Consider the following 18,995-nt stretch of genomic DNA (forward strand, 5'->3'; position numbering starts at 1 on the left):
TCATATCACATTCTGTTCTGTTCTATTCTATCATATCATATTCTATTATATTCTATCATATCATATTCTATTATATTATATTCTATCATATCATATTCTATTATCTTCTATTCTATCATATCATATTCTGTTATATTTTATCATATTCTATTATCTTCTATTCTATCATATCATATCATATTCTATTATTTTCTATCATATTCTATTCTGTTATATTATATTATGTTACGTTATCTTCTATTCTATCATATTCTATTGTGTTATATGCTATCACATTCTATTATATTCTATCATATTCTATTATACTATCTTCTATTCTATCATATCATACTCAAGTCTGTTCTGTTCTATCATATCATATTCTATTCTGTTCTATTCTATCATATCACATTCTGTTCTGTTCTATTCTATCATATCATATTCTATTATATTCTATCATATTCTATTATACTATCTTCTATTCTATCATATCATACTCAAGTCTGTTCTGTTCTATCATATCATATTCTATTCTGTTCTATTCTATCATATCACATTCTGTTCTGTTCTATTCTATCATATCACATTCTGTTCTGTTCTATTCTATCATATCACATTCTGTTCTGTTCTATTCTATCATATCACATTCTGTTCTGTTCTATTCTATCATATCATATTCAATTCTGTTCTATTTTATTGTGTTCTATTCTATCATTTTATTCTATCATATTCTATTTTATTCCATTCTATTCTATCATATTCTATTATACTCTGTTCTATTCTATCATATTCTATTATACTCTGTTCTATTCTATCATATTCTACTCTGTTCTATTCTATCATATTCTATTATACTCTGTTCTATTCTATCATATTCTATTATACTCTGTTCTATTCTATCATATTCTATTATACTCTGTTCTATTCTATCATATTCTATTATACTCTGTTCTATTCTATCATATTCTATTATACTCTGTTCTATTCTATCATATTCTATTATACTCTGTTCTGTTCTATTCTATCATATTCTATTATACTCTGTTCTATTCTATCATATTCTATTATACTCTGTTCTATTCTATCATATTCTATTATACTCTGTTCTATTCTATCATATTCTATTATACTCTGTTCTATTCTATCATATTCTATTATTCTCTGTTCTATTCTATCATATTCTATTATACTCTGTTCTATTCTATCATATTCTATTATACTCTGTTCTATTCTATCATATTCTATTATACTCTGTTCTATTCTATCATATTCTATTATACTCTGTTCTATTCTATCATATTCTATTATACTCTGTTCTATTCTATCATATTCTATTATACTCTGTTCTATTCTATCATATTCTATTATACTCTGTTCTATTCTATCATATTCTATTATTCTCTGTTCTATTCTATCATATTCTATTATACTCTGTTCTATTCTATCATATTCTATTATTCTCTGTTCTATTCTATCATATTCTATTATACTCTGTTCTATTCTATCATATTCTATTATACTCTGTTCTATTCTATCATATTCTATTATACTCTGTTCTATTCTATCATATTCTATTATACTCTGTTCTATTCTATCATATTCTATTATACTCTGTTCTATTCTATCATATTCTACTCTGTTCTATTTTATTGTGTTCTATTCTACCACCCAGCTAGATGAAAACAGAGATGTCCGTCTGGCCACTCTGTCCTTAAAGTCCCCATCTGAGGAGTTTAACTGGAGGATTTAAAATGACATGAACCAAGCTATTGACTCACAGTGAGAGGGATGATTAAACTAGTATGTTGTTATGGTGTAACCCTGTCATTCACACATACACAGGGCTGTGACCGTGTGATATTTACAGTGTAATATAAATATTACATGACGTTTACCCAGACACACTTGTCTAAATTGATGGGTCCTGTGAAAGAAACGTTAGAACCCCCAGCCAAATCCAGTGGTGGAAAAAGTACTAAATTGTCATACTTGAGTAAAAGTATAAATCATTTCAAATTCTTTATATTAAACCAGACGGCACCATTTTCTTTTAGTTTTTTTGTTGACGGATCGGCAGGGACACAGTCCAGCACCCAGACATCATTTACAAATGAAGTATTTCTGTTTAGTAAGTCCTCCAGATCAGCACCATTTTCTTGTTTTTTTATTTATTTTACCGGTAGCCAGGGGCACACTCCAACACTCAGACATGATTTACAAACAAAGCATTTGTGTTTAGTGAGCAGGGATGTTCTCTGTTTAGTGAGTCCTCCAGATCAGATGCAGTAGGGATGACCAGGGATGTTCTCTGTTTAGTGAGTCCTCCAGATCAGAGGCAGTAGGGATGACCAGGGATGTTCTCTGTTTAGTGAGTCCTCCAGATCAGAGGCAGTAGAGATGACCAGGGATGTTCTCTGTTTAGTGAGTCCTCCAGATCAGAGGCAGTAGGGATGACCAGGGATGTTCTCTGTTTAGTGAGTCCTCCAGATCAGAGGCAGTAGGGATGACCAGGGATGTTCTCTGTTTAGTGAGTCCTCCAGATCAGAGGCAGTAGAGATGACCAGGGATGTTCTCTGTTTAGTGAGTCCTCCAGATCAGAGGCAGTAGGGAGGACCAGGGATGTTCTCTGTTTAGTGAGTCCTCCAGATCAGAGGCAGTAGGGATGACCAGGGATGTTCTCTGTTTAGTGAGTCCTCCAGATCAGAGGCAGTAGGGATGACTAGGGATGTTCTCTGTTTAGTGAGTCCTCCAGATCAGAGGCAGTAGGGATGACCAGGGATGTTCTCTGTTTAGTGAGTCCTCCAGATCAGAGGCAGTAGGGATGACCAGGGATGTTCTCTGTTTAGTGAGTCCTCCAGATCAGAGGCAGTAGAGATGACCAGGGATGTTCTCTGTTTAGTGAGTCCTCCAGATCAGAGGCAGTAGGGAGGACCAGGGATGTTCTCTGTTTAGTGAGTCCTCCAGATCAGAGGCAGTAGGGAGGACCAGGGATGTTCTCTGTTTAGTGAGTCCTCCAGATCAGAGGCAGTAGGGATGACCAGGGATGTTCTCTGTTTAGTGAGTCCTCCAGATCAGAGGCAGTAGGGATGACCAGGGATGTTCTCTGTTTAGTGAGTCCTCCAGATCAGAGGCAGTAGGGATGACCAGGGATGTTCTCTGTTTAGTGAGTCCTCCAGATCAGAGGCAGTAGGGATGACCAGGGATGTTATCTGTTTAGTGAGTCCACCAGATCAGAGGCAGTAGGGATGACCAGGGATGTTCTCTGTTTAGTGAGTCCTCCAGATCAGAGGCAGTAGGGATGACCAGGGATGTTCTCTGTTTAGTGAGTCCTCCAGATCAGAGGCAGTAGGGAGGACCAGGGATGTTCTCTGTTTAGTGAGTCCTCCAGATCAGAGGCAGTAGGGAGGACCAGGGATGTTCTCTGTTTAGTGAGTCCTCCAGATCAGAGGCAGTAGGGATGACCAGGGATGTTCTCTGTTTAGTGAGTCCTCCAGATCTTAGGCAGTAGGGATGACCAGGGATGTTCTCTGTTCAGTGAGTCCTCCAGATCAGAGGCAGTAGGGATGACCAGGGATGTTCTCTGTTCAGTGAGTCCTCCAGATCAGAGGCAGTAGGGATGACCAGGGATGTTCTCTGTTTAGTGAGTCCTCCAGATCAGAGGCAGTAGGGATGACCAGGGATGTTCTCTGTTTAGTGAGTCCTCCAGATCAGAGGCAGTAGGGATGACCAGGGATGTTCTCTGTTTAGTGAGTCCTCCAGATCAGAGGCAGTAGGGATGACCAGGGATGTTCTCTGTTTAGTGAGTCCTCCAGATCTTAGGCAGTAGGGACGACCAGGGATGTTCTCTGTTTAGTGAGTCCTCCAGATCTTAGGCAGTAGGGATGACCAGGGATGTTCTCTGTTTAGTGAGTCCTCCAGATCAGAGGCAGTAGGGATGACCAGGGATGTTCTCTGTTTAGTGAGTCCTCCAGATCTTAGGCAGTAGGGATGACCAGGGATGTTCTCTGTTTAGTGAGTCCTCCAGATCAGAGGCAGTAGGGAGGACCAGGGATGTTCTCTGTTTAGTGAGTCCTCCAGATCAGAGGCAGTAGGGAGGACCAGGGATGTTCTCTGTTTAGTGAGTCCTCCAGATCTTAGGCAGTACTTTTGGGTGTCGGGGAAAATGTATGTAAAGTAAAAACTACATTATTTTCATTCGGAATGTAGGTTAGTAAAAGTAAAAGTAGTCAAAAATATAAATTGTAATGTAATGTACAGATTACTGAAGTACTTTACGCCACTGGCCAAATGCCTTCACACCAATACATTAGCATACTTTATATACTATTACACACGCACTTAATCACATAGTATTCCATAAATAAGTTAAGGCCATGCAACCCGACTGGACCCGGGAATCGAACCCACTATCCTGGCTTTGCAAGCACCCTGCTATACCAACTGAGCTATGATGTAATAACTATTGTGTTCACGCGACGGACTTCCAGAAAAAAAGCAAAGCAACCTTACAACCTTGAATCAACTATGGAATAGAACTCAACCTGATTTAGACAGCCAGTCTCACTAACATAAAGGTCCTAATAACAGATAGAGAGATCCAAGCTCTGGGCCTGGGTTGACTGGGACAGACCGAGAGATAACAGAGAGAATTGAAGACCCACTAACCTGTCAGCCTATAATAGAAACCCTTTATACCAGTACATCACTACAGAGAAGAGATTTACTAGTTGAATAAACCTTTTGTCTCCTCTACAGCAGATACAATGGTGTAAGAGAAAAGGAGAGTCAGTAGAGTAAGGTACTGATGGCAAATTATAGGAAGATAGCCGCTCTCAGTGGTGCCGCTCTCAGTGGTGATGCTCTCAGTGGTGCTGCTCTCAGTGGGTTAAACCCTCATAGTGGTGCTGCTCTCAGTGGGTTAAATCCTCATAGTGGTGCTGCTCTCAGTGGGTTAAAACCTCATAGTGGTGCTGCTCTCAGTGGTGCTGCTCTCAGTGGGTTAAACCCTCATAGTGGTGCTGCTCTCAGTGGGTTAAACTCTCATAGTGGTGCTGCTCTCAGTGGGTTAAACCCTCATAGTGGTGCTGCTCTCAGTGGTGCTGCTCTCAGTGGTGCTGCTCTCAGTGGGTTAAACCCTCATAGTGGTGCTGCTCTCAGTGGGTTAAACCCTCATAGTGGTGCTGCTCTCAGTGGTGCTGCTCTCAGTGGGTTAAACCCTCATAGTGGTGCTGCTCTCAGTGGGTTAAACTCTCATAGTGGTGCTGCTCTCAGTGGGTTAAACCCTCATAGTGGTGCTGCTCTCAGTGGTGCTGCTCTCAGTGGTGCTGCTCTCAGTGGTGCTGCTCTCAGTGGGTTAAACCCTCATAGTGGTGCTCACACAGGCTGGACAGATGGATATAGATATGGATAGCAAATACTTTCTCTTGACAGTGAGAGAGAGAGAGAGAGAGGAGTGAGTGAGTGAGAGAGCGAGAGAGAGAGAGAGAGAGAGAGAGAGAGAGAGAGGAGTGAGTGAGTGAGAGAGGGCGAGAGAGAGAGAGAGAGAGAGAGGAGTGAGTGAGTGAGTGAGTGAGTGAGTGAGTGAGTGAGTGAGTGAGTGAGTGAGTGAGTGAGTGAGTGAGTGAGTGAGTGAGTGAGTGAGTGAGTGAGTGAGAGGAATGAGTGAGAGAGGGAGAGCAACACAATTAGACCCAACCAAATCATGAGAAAACAAAAAGATAATTACTTGACACATTGGAAAGTATTAACAAACAAAAACAGAGCCAACTAGAATGCTATTTGGCCCTAAACAGAGAGTCCACAGTGGCAGAATACCTGACTGACCCAAACTTAAGGAAAGCTTTGACTCAGACTCAGAGAGCATAGCCTTGCTATTGAGAAAGGCCGCCATAGGCAGACCTGGCTCTCCAGAGAAGACAGGCTATGTGCAACACTGCCCACAAAATGAGGTGGAAACTGAGCTGCACTTCCTAACCTCCTGCCAAATGTATGACCATATTAGACACATATTTCCCTCAGATTACACAGATCCACAAAGAATTTGAAAACACACCCAATTCTGACAAACTCTCATATCTACTGGGTGAAATACCACAGTGTGCATCACAGCAGCAAGATGTGTGACCTGTTGCCTCAAGAAAAGGGCAACCAGTGAAGAACAAACACCTTAGTAAATACAACCCATATTTATGTTTATTTTCCCTTTTTGTACTTTAACCACTGGCACATCGTTACAACACTGTATATATACACAATCAGACATTTGAAATGTCTTTATTATTTTGAAACTTCTGTGAGTGTAATGTGTACTGCTCATTTTTATTGTTTATTTCACTTTTGTTTACAATCTACTTCACTTGCTTTGGCAATGTAAACATATGTTTCCCATGCCAATAAAGTGCCGGACAGATGGATATAGATATGGATAGAAAATACTTTCTCTTGACAGTGAGAGAGACAGAGAGACAGAGACAGACAGAGACAGAGAGACACAGAGACAGAGACAGACAGACAGACAGACAGACAGACAGACAGACAGACAGACAGACAGACAGACAGACAGACAGACAGACAGACAGTGAAGCAGGCAGTGAAGCAGGCAGTGAAGCAGGCAGTGAAGCAGGCAGTGAAGCAGGCAGTGAAGCAGGCAGTGAGAGGGGTAGAGAATCCTGTGATCTGGCAGTGTGTGTGGTAATGGGGACTGTGTCACTGTGTCACTGTGTACACACTGCCTCCATTCAGCCCTCTGTTTGCTCTCCTACAGGTGCTGTCAGATGGGCAACAGGAAACAGTCGCCATGTAACGTCACAGGGCCAGACACCTCTCTCTACCTCTTCTCTACCTCTATCTACCTGTTCCCTACCTCGCTCTACCTCTCTTGTTGAGTCCCTTTTCCTCTCTCTAACTATATCTATCTCTACCTCTCTCTACCTCTCTATACCTCTCTCCACCTCTCTCTGCCTTTCTTTGCCTCTCTCTGCTTCTCTCGTTTACTCCCTCTGCCTCTCTCTACCTCTCTATATCTCTCTCTGCCTCTCTTCCTGTCTCTCTCTACCTCTCTCTGCCTCTCTTGTTCTCTCCCTCTACCTCTCTATCTCAACCTCTCTCTACCTCTATATCTCTCTATGCCTCTCTTGCTGTCTCCCTTTACTTTTCTCTGCCTCTCTCTGCCTCCTTCTGCCTCTCTCTACCTCACACACACTAACAAGCAGTAAAGGGAGACAGCGGGAAACTCTTTACTGCTGTAACACCAGAGAAGCACCAGGGAGTAACTCTTTACTGCTGTAACACCAGGGAGTAACTCTTTACTGCTGTAACACCAGGGAGTAACTCTTTACTGCTGTAACACCAGGGAGTAACTCTTTACTGCTGTAACACCAGGGAGTAACTCTTTACTGCTGTAACACCAGGGAGTAACTCTTTACTGCTGTAACACCAGGGAGTAACTCTTTACTGCTGTAACACCAGAGAAACACCAGGGAGTAACTCTTTACTGCTGTAACACCAGAGAAACACCAGGGAGTAACTCTTTACTGCTGTAACACCAGGGAGTAACTCTTTACTGCTGTAACACCAGAGAAACACCAGGGAGTAACTCTTTACTGCTGTAACACCAGGGAGTAACTCTTTACTGCTGAAACACCAGAGAAACACCAGGGAGTAACTCTTTACTGCTGTAACACCAGAGGAACACCAGGGAGTAACTCTTTACTGCTGTAACACCAGGGAGTAACTCTTTACTGCTGTAACACCAGAGGAACACCAGGGAGTAACTCTTTACTGCTGTAACACCAGGGAGTAACTCTTTACTGCTGTAACACCAGGGAGTAACTCTTTACTGCTGTAACACCAGGGAGTAACTCTTTACTGCTGGAACACCAGGGAGTAACTCTTTACTGCTGTAACACCAGGGAGTAACTCTTTACTGCTGTAACACCAGGGAGTAACTCTTTACTGCTGTAACACCAGAGAGTAACTCTTTACTGCTGTAACACCAGAGAAACACCAGGGAGTAACTCTTTACTGCTGTAACACCAGGGAGTAACTCTTTACTGCTGTAACACCAGGGAGTAACTCTTTACTGCTGTAACACCAGAGGAGTAACTCTTTACTGCTGTAACACCAGGGAGTAACTCTTTACTGCTGTAACACCAGGGAGTAACTCTTTACTGCTGTAACACCAGGGAGTAACTCTTTACTACTGTAACACCAGGGAGTAACTCTTTACTGCTGTAACACCAGGGAGTAACTCTTTACTGCTGTAACACCAGAGGAGTAACTCTTTACTGCTGTAACACCAGGGAGTAACTCTTTACTGCTGTAACACCAGAGAAACACCAGGGAGTAACTCTTGACTGCTGTAACACCAGGGAGTAACTCTTTACTGCTGTATCACCAGAGAAACATCAGGGATTAACTCTTTACTGCTGTAACACCAGGGAGTAACTCTTTACTGCTGTAACACCAGAGAAACACCAGAAAGTATCACAAATTGTTCGGGAAAAAAAGAAAAAGAAGTTGTATTGTTTTCAGCTTCATTGACATAAACTCATTCTCAGGAAATCCCCTTTTACAAGCTAAAACATCTCTTCACATTACAACACACACACACCACCAACATCCCACGTTTATGTTTCCATTAGCTACCCCTGTCTTTGCTTGCTCTCTTCTCTATCAGTTTTCCAGTTACTGTGAGTTGTCCCTGTTCCTGGGACTGATTCCTGATCATTGGCACTTTGTGAATAAACATCAAATATTAAAGGTACGTTTACGATAACAGGAAAGGCAGTTCTTCTCATCCCGCTACAACCACATTATTAATTCATCCTGTTAAAACGACTTTCCACCAATTAACAGAGACAAGCCGTGGCCTCACTGTGGCTTCTGGAAGAGACAGAAGGAGGGTTCAACTTAGCCTGTCAAGAGGTGCATTATCGTCCTTAGGCTGCATCCCAAAATGTGCATCCCAAATGGTGCCCTATATCCATAGGGCTCTGGTCGAGGGTAGTGCACTATGTAGGGGATAGGGTGCAGTTTGGAACACTGGTCTCCATAGGGCTCTGGTCGAGGGTAGTGCACTACATAGGGGATAGGGTGCAGTTTGGAACACTGGTCTCCACTGATGGAGCTGATCTATAGAAAGCCTCTGGTCTGGTTGGCGTGCCAGTGCTGTAATAGCTAGAAGAGTGGTCGGTCGTGGTCCTATATGGACACAGACATTGTACTAGTGGACAGTTGTTAGTGGTTATGTCTTAATCGTTTTCCATTGTGGCCTACCACAGTATAGACTATTGCTGTACAGTACAATACGCACACACACACACACACACACACACACACACACACACACCACACACACACACACACACACAGACACACACACACACACACACACACACACACACACACACACACAGCAGACTTGGCCTACCTACAATGTAACACACAAACAGCCAACCTGAGTCGCTGGAAGCTGTATAAAAGGTGTGAATAGGACCAGCTCTGTTTTGACAATGCAATATAAGTAGACAAAGCTGTTGTGTTAATATGAACGTGTACATTAACTGGTGCCAGTTAAACCTTCAGCTGCAGGCCAAATATATTTGCAGGAAATAGGAATATAGAATAGGATAGATATGTTATCGTCCATTTGGTTGGAATGGAAAATCGTCTTTTGCCTCGGGGACTTGGACCAGACAACTTTCGGTTACTGGTTCACCTGTCTACCCACATACCACCCTAGGCAATGCTGAAGAATGACTTTGCATATCACTTGACATACGTGTGAATACAATTTATACCTGTGATAAACTAATACAATAATCCATGTTTCCCCTTCATGTGTTTGAAACTGAACGATGATCTATATTGGCTGTGACTTCTAATCTGCATTTCTCTCACCATGAAGATGTTTTTAAGCAAAAACATGGCATTAAAATCGGTTATAACCCAATACCAGGCGGGTAATAAATCAGTTATAACCCAATACCAGGCGGGTAATAAATCGGTTATAACCCAATACCAAACGGGTAATAAATCAGTTATAACCCAATACCAAACGGGTAATAAATCAGTTATAACCCAATACCAGGCAGGTAATAAATCAGTTATAACCCAATACCAGGCGGGTAATAAATCAGTTATAACCCAATACCAGGCGGGTAATAAATCAGTTATTACCCAATACCAACCGGGTAATAAATCAGTTATAACCCAATACCAGGCGGGTAATAAATCAGTTATTACCCAATACCAGGCGGGTAATAAATCAGTTATTACCCAATACCAACCGGGTAATAAAACAGTTATAACCCAATACCAGGCGGGTAATAAATCAGTTATTACCCAATACCAAACGGGTAATAAATCAGTTATAACCCAATACCAGGCGGGTAATAAATCGGTTATAACCCAATACCAGGCGGGTAATAAATCGGTTATAACCCAATACCAGGCGGGTAATAAATCGGTTATAACCCATTTTGGTAGCCTACTTTAAATACCACCTAAGAGGAAGGCATTACTTATTTCAGAAGCTAGATCAACTAAAAAGCTGAAAAGGCAATGCGACAGTTACAAACAGGAAGTGAATGGGAAGAGAGGCGCTTTATGGAATAAGACACATTTTCCTGATCAGCTAATCAACAAACCATGTTTATTATACCTATTAAACCATGTTATTTCAGATATCAACTTGGAGCAGAAGGGTTTGGAAAACGACTGAAAGGTCCTGAGAAGCACAATCAACCAGTGTGAAATAATTTGGCTTTTTCCATAAATAAATTGATTTTCAATAAAAAAGACATGGTTAGTACAAAATCACAGAGAACTGTATACTAGTGGCAAAACAAGAATCCCAACACATTACTCAGACGTTTGATTAGCCTTCTGTAAATGTTTAAGCTATTTTAATTCCTTTATTAAAAGTATAATAACTATACATTATTATTGTATTATTGTAGTCTGTCATCTGCAATGGCTGTGAGGTTTTTTTCTTCTTCTTCTACTGTTTTCATGCCTATTTGGATGGCACATTCAGTGCACAAGAGATGCGGTTTATTTTTTAATGCGCAAAGAGATGCGGTACATTTTCATGTGTTTAAAACATACCTGTTGCTAAACATATTGGAAGAAGCAATCTGAAGATCAGCCCGCAGACCACCTCGGACGCCATCGCTTTAGGGAAGCCAGTCTTACCACCAGGTAAACGGGGAGAGAGGATGGTGTCACGCACGGTGGTTGTCTGACATACGTTCCGGTAAAGTAAAGTCCTGCTCTCTTTCTAATCCCAGTAAAATCAGCATCAGTTTTCTTCCTGACAACCTGTCGGAACTATAATTCCATAATTGAGAAATTGTACCTTGACCATCAGCGATTTCACTTGTTTTGTTTATAAAAACAGGTATTTGAAATTGTTCAAGCTGTTGAAAAAGCACATTTTACATTTTTTTTCAAGACATGTTGAGCTTGTAGAAAAATACACCATAACGGTCCTCAGACTCAGGTCCGTGCGAAGAGACGGGTTCTGCGTGAGCTACAGATGAATAACGCCAAACCGCGGACAAGTTATCCGATCCTGTGAAACCGACCTTTTACGGCAAAATTCATCATTTTTTTAAGGAGAGAATGAAGTAGCATAGAAATCACAACCGTCGTGGAAAATGGTAACGTTATAATGTAACTGTAGTTGATGAAGTTATGACTATAGTTCACTCTCAGTTGACCGGTCGCAGATTTTTGACGCATTGGTGAAACGTTACTTTCCGACTTCTGGGTTTGACTGTGGAACTCCGCAGGACCACCATGTGATTGACAGGTCTTTCAGCCACTCACAAGGCTTCTCAGAGTAAGCTGTTTGTCCCTTGATAATTAGGGAGCGGGATGGGACACTTCCCCTCGTAATGACTGTAAACAGCGCCAAGACATGGTGGGCTACTCTTATCACAAAAACAAAACCGACTACTTTCCATGAACCACCAGTTGAGTTGAAAATGCGATGGAAACCAATTTAACTTGTATTTGTTTTTTTATTCCGTAGCGTACATGGGAATTTAACGGCAAAAAGTTATATTATGGGCACTACGTCATCACGCACTGCCTTTTATCTGCAACAAGTCAATCTGATGGAAACACGTCTCTGTTGGGAAAAATACACGTATTGTTTTTATGCAGATGTCGGAAAATCCGCGAGAGAATCTGTCGCTAATTTGATGGAAACCTACCTTCTGTAGCCTAATAAACTGTATGGTTTCCCAGGTCATGACGGGAGGACCACACACCATATCGTCACTTAACTACAAGTTTACTTCAATATGATAGTTATTTATTTTAATATTTGTGCATATCAATATTTGCGCATAAATGCGCTTCCGCCGCCATTTCTCGCATGGTACATTTTACAGACACAAAAAGATCCCCACCAATTCTCAGTCTTCCCTGTGGCTCAGTTTGCAACGCCAGCATGGTGTTTGCAACGCCAGGGTTGTGGGTTTGATTCCCACGGGGGGCCAGTACAAAAAAAATGTATGAAATGTATGCATTCACTACCGTAAGTCGCACTGGATAAGAGTGTCTGCTAAATGACTAAAATGTAAGTCAAACGAATTATTTGTTGGCATTTATAGAATTGTACTGAAACTTCATGTTTCCATCACAGCTGTCTTCGTTTTTTTTTTAATATAGTGTGACTTTACTCACATAAAACTCTGGATAGAAACGTGGTTAGTGTTAAACCGTTTGTTGTGGAAAAAAAAAAACAAAAAAAAACACTTTAAATCTCAGAGGATATTTAATCATCTCAACTACAGACCACCACTACATTTATTGTCTATATTTTTTTGCCTTTATAAATAAAGTAATCAAACTGTTGGTTCTTCAACCTGTGTGTCCACATAATGGTCCCAAAGATTATAAATTACTCAAACATAAAGATTTGCTGTTTGCTGTCTGTTTCTTGCCTGAATCTATTATTAAAGGAAGGTCCTAGAAGGTCTCCATGGCGACATTGCATGCATCCTGAAGGTGGTTTATATACTGCCTAAAGGACATACAGTGCCTTCAAAACACTTAATTGATTCCTGGCTCAAAATAATATAGTGTAGAGAGAAACTGCATTAAATGGCTTTAAAAGGTCAAGAGAATTTACGAGCGTAGAATTAATATGGAGTCCTGATCTTTTATTTACTCGTCTGCCGTTTTGGATCCATCCACTGCCAAGGTATAACTCTAATGCAACATTAATGCAAACGTTGTTAAAAATAAAAAAATAAAAAAACAAACAAAAAATAGATCAATCATGAATTGGTTGCGTTCATCAATATGTATTAATAATCTTTATTGACAAGGAAATGATCCATGATGTTTCCTCCAAAGTATAGCTAGTGCATTAGGTCATCGCTAAGAGCAAACTAACCATCACCCTTGAAAGCCATAGAAATATAACAACTAGAAAGGAACAAAAGAAACCTCAGAACGCAGCAATTTGCCCTGGAATACTCATCAAATGTATTCATAAAGCCCTTCTTACATCAGCTGATATCTCAAAGTCCTGTACAGAAACCCAGCCTAAAACCCCCAAACAGCAAGCAATGCAGGTGTAGAAGCACGGTGGCTAGGAAAAACTCCCTAGGAAGGAGTTTTTGGGTGATTTTACATTTGAGTCATTTAGCAGATGCTCTTATCCAGAGCGACTTACAGTAGTGAATGCATACATTTCATGTATTTTTTTTTTGTATTCTTTTTTTTGTACTGGCCCCCCATGGGAATCGAACCCACAACCCTGGTGTTGCAAACACCATGCTCCACCAACTGAGCCACAGGGAAGACATGATGATGCAACTAGGAATGGTATGAGGCCATGAAAACTACACGATGCTGCAACTATGCATGCAAAATAGAAAGCATACTTAGTGACTTCACAAAGTATTCATACCCTTTTGACCTAGTCTGCATTTTGTTGTGTTACAGTCTGAATTTAAAATGGATTAAAAAAAATACATTTTTTTTTTCTCACCCATTTACACACAATAACCCATAATGACAAAGTGCAAACATGTTTTTAGAAATTGTTTGCAAATGTATTGAAAATGTATTCACACAATTTTGCTATGACATGTGAGGGTGAACGTTCTATAGCTCTTATTTGCAGGACTTTAAAATGAATGGGTTAGTAATACTTTATCTAGCCCTCTCACTCAAGGCCCCAAAGGTGACAGTATACATGTCAGAGCCGAAACTACACCGCGTGTACAAAACACTTCTAATGTTTCGTACACTCTTTCTATGACATAGACTGACCAGGTGAATCCAGGTGAAAGATATGATCTCTTATTGATGTCACTTGTTAAATCCACTTCAATGTGGATTGTGTATGTGTGCCATTCGGAGGGTGAATGGACAAGATTAAATATTTAAGCGCCTTTGAACGGGGTCTGGTAGTAGGTGTCGGGCGCACTGGTTTGAGTAAAGAACTACAACTCTGCGAGGCGGGCAGCACCTTGATCAGGGAGGCGAGAAGCACCTTGATCAGGGAGGCGAGAAGCACCTTGATCAAGGCACCTTGATCAGGGAGGCGAGAAGCACCTTGTTCATGGAGGCGAGAAGCACCTTGATCAGGGAGGCGAGCAGCACCTTGATCAGGGAGGCGAGCAACACCTTGATCAGGGAGGCGAGAAGCACCTTGATCAGGGAGGCGAGAAGCACCTTGATCAGGGAGGCGAGCAGCACCTTGATCAGGGAGGCGAGCAACACCTTGATCAGGGAGGCGAGAAGCACCTTGATCAGGGAGGCGAGAAGCACCTTGATCAGGGAGGCAAGCAGCACCTTGATCAGGGAGGCGAGCAGCACCTTGATCAGGGAGGCGAGCAGCACCTTGATCAGGGAGGCGAGAAGCACCTTGTTCATGGAGGCGAGAAGCACCTTGTTCAGGGAGGTGAGAAGCACCTTGATCAGGGAGGCGAGAAGCACCTTGATCAGGGAGGCGAGAAGCACCTTGATCAGGGAGGCGAGAAGCACCTTGATCAGGGAGGCGAGAAGCACCTTGATCAGGGAGGCGAGAAGCACCTTGATCAGGGAGGCGAGAAGCACCTTGATCAGGGAGCCGAGAAGCACCTTGATCAGGGAGGCGAGAAGCACCTTGTTCAGGGAGGCAAGAAGCACCTTGATCAGGGAGGCGAGAAGCACCTTGATCAGGGAGGCGAGCAGCACCTTGATCAGGGAGGCCAGCAAGAGCCCAATGACCACTCTGACAGAACTGCAGAGTTCATTGGCTGAAATGGGAGAACCTGCCACACACACACACACACACACACACACACACACACACACACACACACACACACACACACACACACACACACACACACACACACACACACACACACACACACACACACACACACAGTGGACAGGACAGACACACACATTCTGGATGTTACTAGGGGTTACCAGGTTTAGCCTGGACGTTACTAGGGGTTACCAGGTTTAGCCTGGACGTTACTAGGGGTTACCAGGTTTAGCCTGGACGTTACTAGGGGTTACCAGGTTTAGCCTGGACGTTACTAGGGGTTACCAGGTTTAGCCTGGATGTTACTAGGGGTTACCAGGTTTAGCCTGGACGTTACTAGGGGTTACCAGGTTTAGCCTGGATGTTACTAGGGGTTACCAGGTTTAGCCTGGATGTTACTAGGGGTTACCAGGTTTAGCCTGGATGTTACTAGGGGTTACCAGGTTTAGCCTGGACGTTACTAGGGGTTACCAGGTTTAGCCTGGACGTTACTAGGGGTTACCAGGTTTAGCCTGGACGTTACTAGGGGTTACCAGGTTTAGCCTGGATGTTACTAGGGGTTACCAGGTTTAGCCTGGTCTCAGATCTGTTTGTGCTGTATACGGCCATTGGAGTTGGCAAGACAACATAAACAGGTCTGGGACCAGGCTGAACATCTTTGTGACAGGGGCCCAAAAGATGTTGTTTGGCAAGCAACACGGTGCCTTAGGGCCTCTGTCCAACGCATCGATATATACTACACCAAAGTCATCCATCGATTTGTTCCCATACTAGTCTAAAGAGCAAACCTCAGAAACTTCAGTCTCTCACATAGATGGATAGATATCGTCCACTTGTCTTTGATACATTATTCATCCATTCCTTGAGAGGGAGGGAGGGTATTGATAAAGTTCATGAACCAAATGGACGGAGCAGTTTTAAGTAGCCCGTGTAGGACGTTCTAGGAAGACGGTGGATTTCTGGAACATTCTCTGCCTCTCCTTTACTACACATTAAAGTAAGACATCGTAGAGAAGTACTACTGAGACTTAAAGAGAGTTAGAGAGTTGAAATGAAAACTGAAGTAGTCTACCTACTGCCAGATTACTGGTTGTAAAACTGTACAGGATTTCTTGACTTGATTAGTCTTCTACATGGGTCACCGTGTTTTTATGGTTCAACGAGACAAATCATTTCGGGTTGTCTTTCAAACTTTTAAACAACGTAGTATACAGTACTTTTGATTTGTTGAATAGTGAAGTGGAGAGAAATGTACAGTGTCTTTATGTCCTTACTTGTAAAGAAAACTGAATTAGGATTGAGGTAACGCACCTAAAAAACGCTGGTTTTTAGAACAGAGGGGATGGATTTGTAAAGACACATGTTTCAGCAGGTGGATTCAGCTACGATATCATATTCACAATTTACCACACATTTTGTGTTTTAAAAAAAATTGTTTTTAAAGAAAACGTATTTCATTTCAGAAACAAGTCCAAACAGAATCATCACAACACATTCCTGCCAGACCAATGACTCCGTGTGAAATCCACACCACGTTTGTTGTTCAATATCCACAAGGATTGTTACTTTTTTTTCTCCATGTAAAGTCTATTTAAGTGGCTTTTGTATGCTACTCCTGTTTGTGTGTATTCTACTGCGGCCTGTTTCAGTGATCTTTACGGTGCTTCTCTTCTGTGGTTGTAGGCTGAAAACATGCTTGAATCTCAGAACAGAAACCCTCTACCGTCAGGTATATGTTTTGGAACATTGTAAATAGTGGTTCGATCAATAAACTGTATAGGAGGGCAACATCTGATTTGAGACTTTGAATCTCAACAATATCACACAACACAAGACATTTTGTTTGTACAATCACTTTACTGGAGACTTACAGTACCAGTCAAAAGTTCAGACCCACCTACTCATTCCAGGGTTTTTCTTTATTTTTACTATTTTCTACATTGTAGAATAATAGTGAAGACATCAAAACTATGAAATAACACATATGGAATCATGAAGTAACTAAAAAAGTTAGAAACAAATCAAAATATATTTTAGATATTTGCTGTGTCAGATGAAATGGCCTCCACAATCACCCGACCTCAACCCAATTGAGATGGTTTGGGAGGAGTTGGACTACAGAGTGAAGGAAAATCAGCCAAATGTGTTGGAACTCCTTCAAAACGTTTGGGAAAGCATTCCATGTGAAGCTGGTTGAGAGAATGCCACGCGTGTTCAAAGCTGTCATCAAGGCAGAGGGTGGCTACTTTGAAAAATCTCAAATATATATTTTTTTCTTTAACCAGGCAAGCCAGTTAAGAACAATTGTTATTTACAATGACGGCCTACTCTGGCCAAACCCTGACGACGTGTGGGCCAATTGTGCTCCTCCCTATAGGACTCCCAATCACGGCCGGTTGTGATACAGCCTGGAATCAAACCAGGGTCTGTAGTGACGCCTCTAGCACTGACATGAAGTGTCTTAGACCCACTGCACCACACTTTTTTGGTTACTACATGATTCCATATGTGTTATTTCATAGTTTTCATGTCTTCACGATTATTCTACAATGTAGAAAATAATAACAAATAAAGAAAAGCCCTGGAAGGAGTAGGTGTGTCCAAACTTTTGACTGGTACTGTATATTCCAGCTCAGTTTTAGATAGACTGCCCTTTAACCTTTGTTAAATTGTAAATTGAAGAAAACGATATGGATTGATGATGCACGGTTTTGTTTGTTAAGTAATGTCCTTTAGTATCATAGCATATTAAATTACCTATAAATCACCTTCCATATCCTTCATTATTACTCTGCCATCCAGGAGAATTGTTCATTTGTTTGTTTACCTAACCTCAAAGTGTTTCAGGAAGCATCTCTCCTATTACCCCCTGGATGATGAGTAACATAAACAGCATCCTATTTCCCTAAAACATTATCCTTGTCTGTCCATCTATAGTACCACGATGAGGCTGGGTTTTGCCCATACAGACATGCATTACCTTTACGGTGTCCAGCTGTGCCTACGGGACTTAGACTAATACACTGCTGTATGGGTTAATATATGAGAAAGCCCAGAAAGACATACATTATTGAAACTGTTTGCTCATCGTAGGAAATTCTATTCTCACGCAGGTTAATGCACAGGGTAATACAATTAAAGCTTTTAAAACAGGCTAATAATGATCTGAGATACCGTACCTGAGGATAACAGCACTTATAGAAACAAATATGCATGTCAGTCTCTCTTGTCTAACAGTTGAGGAGAGACTGACTGCATCACTTCCTGTTTTGATAAGAAAACATTAATGTGTTGGAAATTCCAAATCGTTTGTGTTGTGAACTTACACACAGCTCTGGCACACACACACACACACACTTACTCCGCCATGCATGCCACCAGGGGTCTTTTCACAGTCCCCCAAAAATCCAGAACAAATTCAAGAAAGCGTACAGTATTATACAGAGACATTATTGCATGGAACTTCCTTCCATCTCATATTGCTCAAATGAACAGCCAACCTGGTTTCAAAAAACACAGATAAAGCAGCACCTCACGGCACAACGCCTCTCCCCAATTTGACCTGGATAGTTTGTGTGTATGTATTGATATGTAGGCTTTTTAAATTGATGTAGTTCTGTCCTTGAGCTGTTCTTGTCTATTAATGGTATTTGAAATGCTCATGACAGTTGATTTAGTAGCCTATATTCTCATTTACAGTTGATTTAGTGGCCTATATTCTCATTTACAGTTG

At 41.6% G+C, this 18,995-nt stretch overlaps 1 protein-coding gene across 1 annotated transcript in view; it reads right to left on the reverse strand.

Annotated features, from left to right (window-relative positions):
* LOC115156484 (piezo-type mechanosensitive ion channel component 2-like) overlaps positions 1-11,740 on the reverse strand; it is a 215,456-nt gene extending 203,716 nt beyond the window's left edge. The window contains exon 1 of the mRNA XM_029703905.1: positions 11,089-11,740. Within this exon, the coding sequence (XP_029559765.1) occupies positions 11,089-11,152 (64 nt within the window). The 5' untranslated portion in view covers positions 11,153-11,740. The remainder of the gene's footprint in view (positions 1-11,088) is intronic.
* Between the last annotated feature and the right edge of the window lie 7,255 nt (positions 11,741-18,995).

Source organism: Salmo trutta, chromosome 21, assembly GCF_901001165.1.
Source record: "Salmo trutta chromosome 21, fSalTru1.1, whole genome shotgun sequence".
Classification (NCBI taxonomy): domain Eukaryota; kingdom Metazoa; phylum Chordata; class Actinopteri; order Salmoniformes; family Salmonidae; genus Salmo; species Salmo trutta.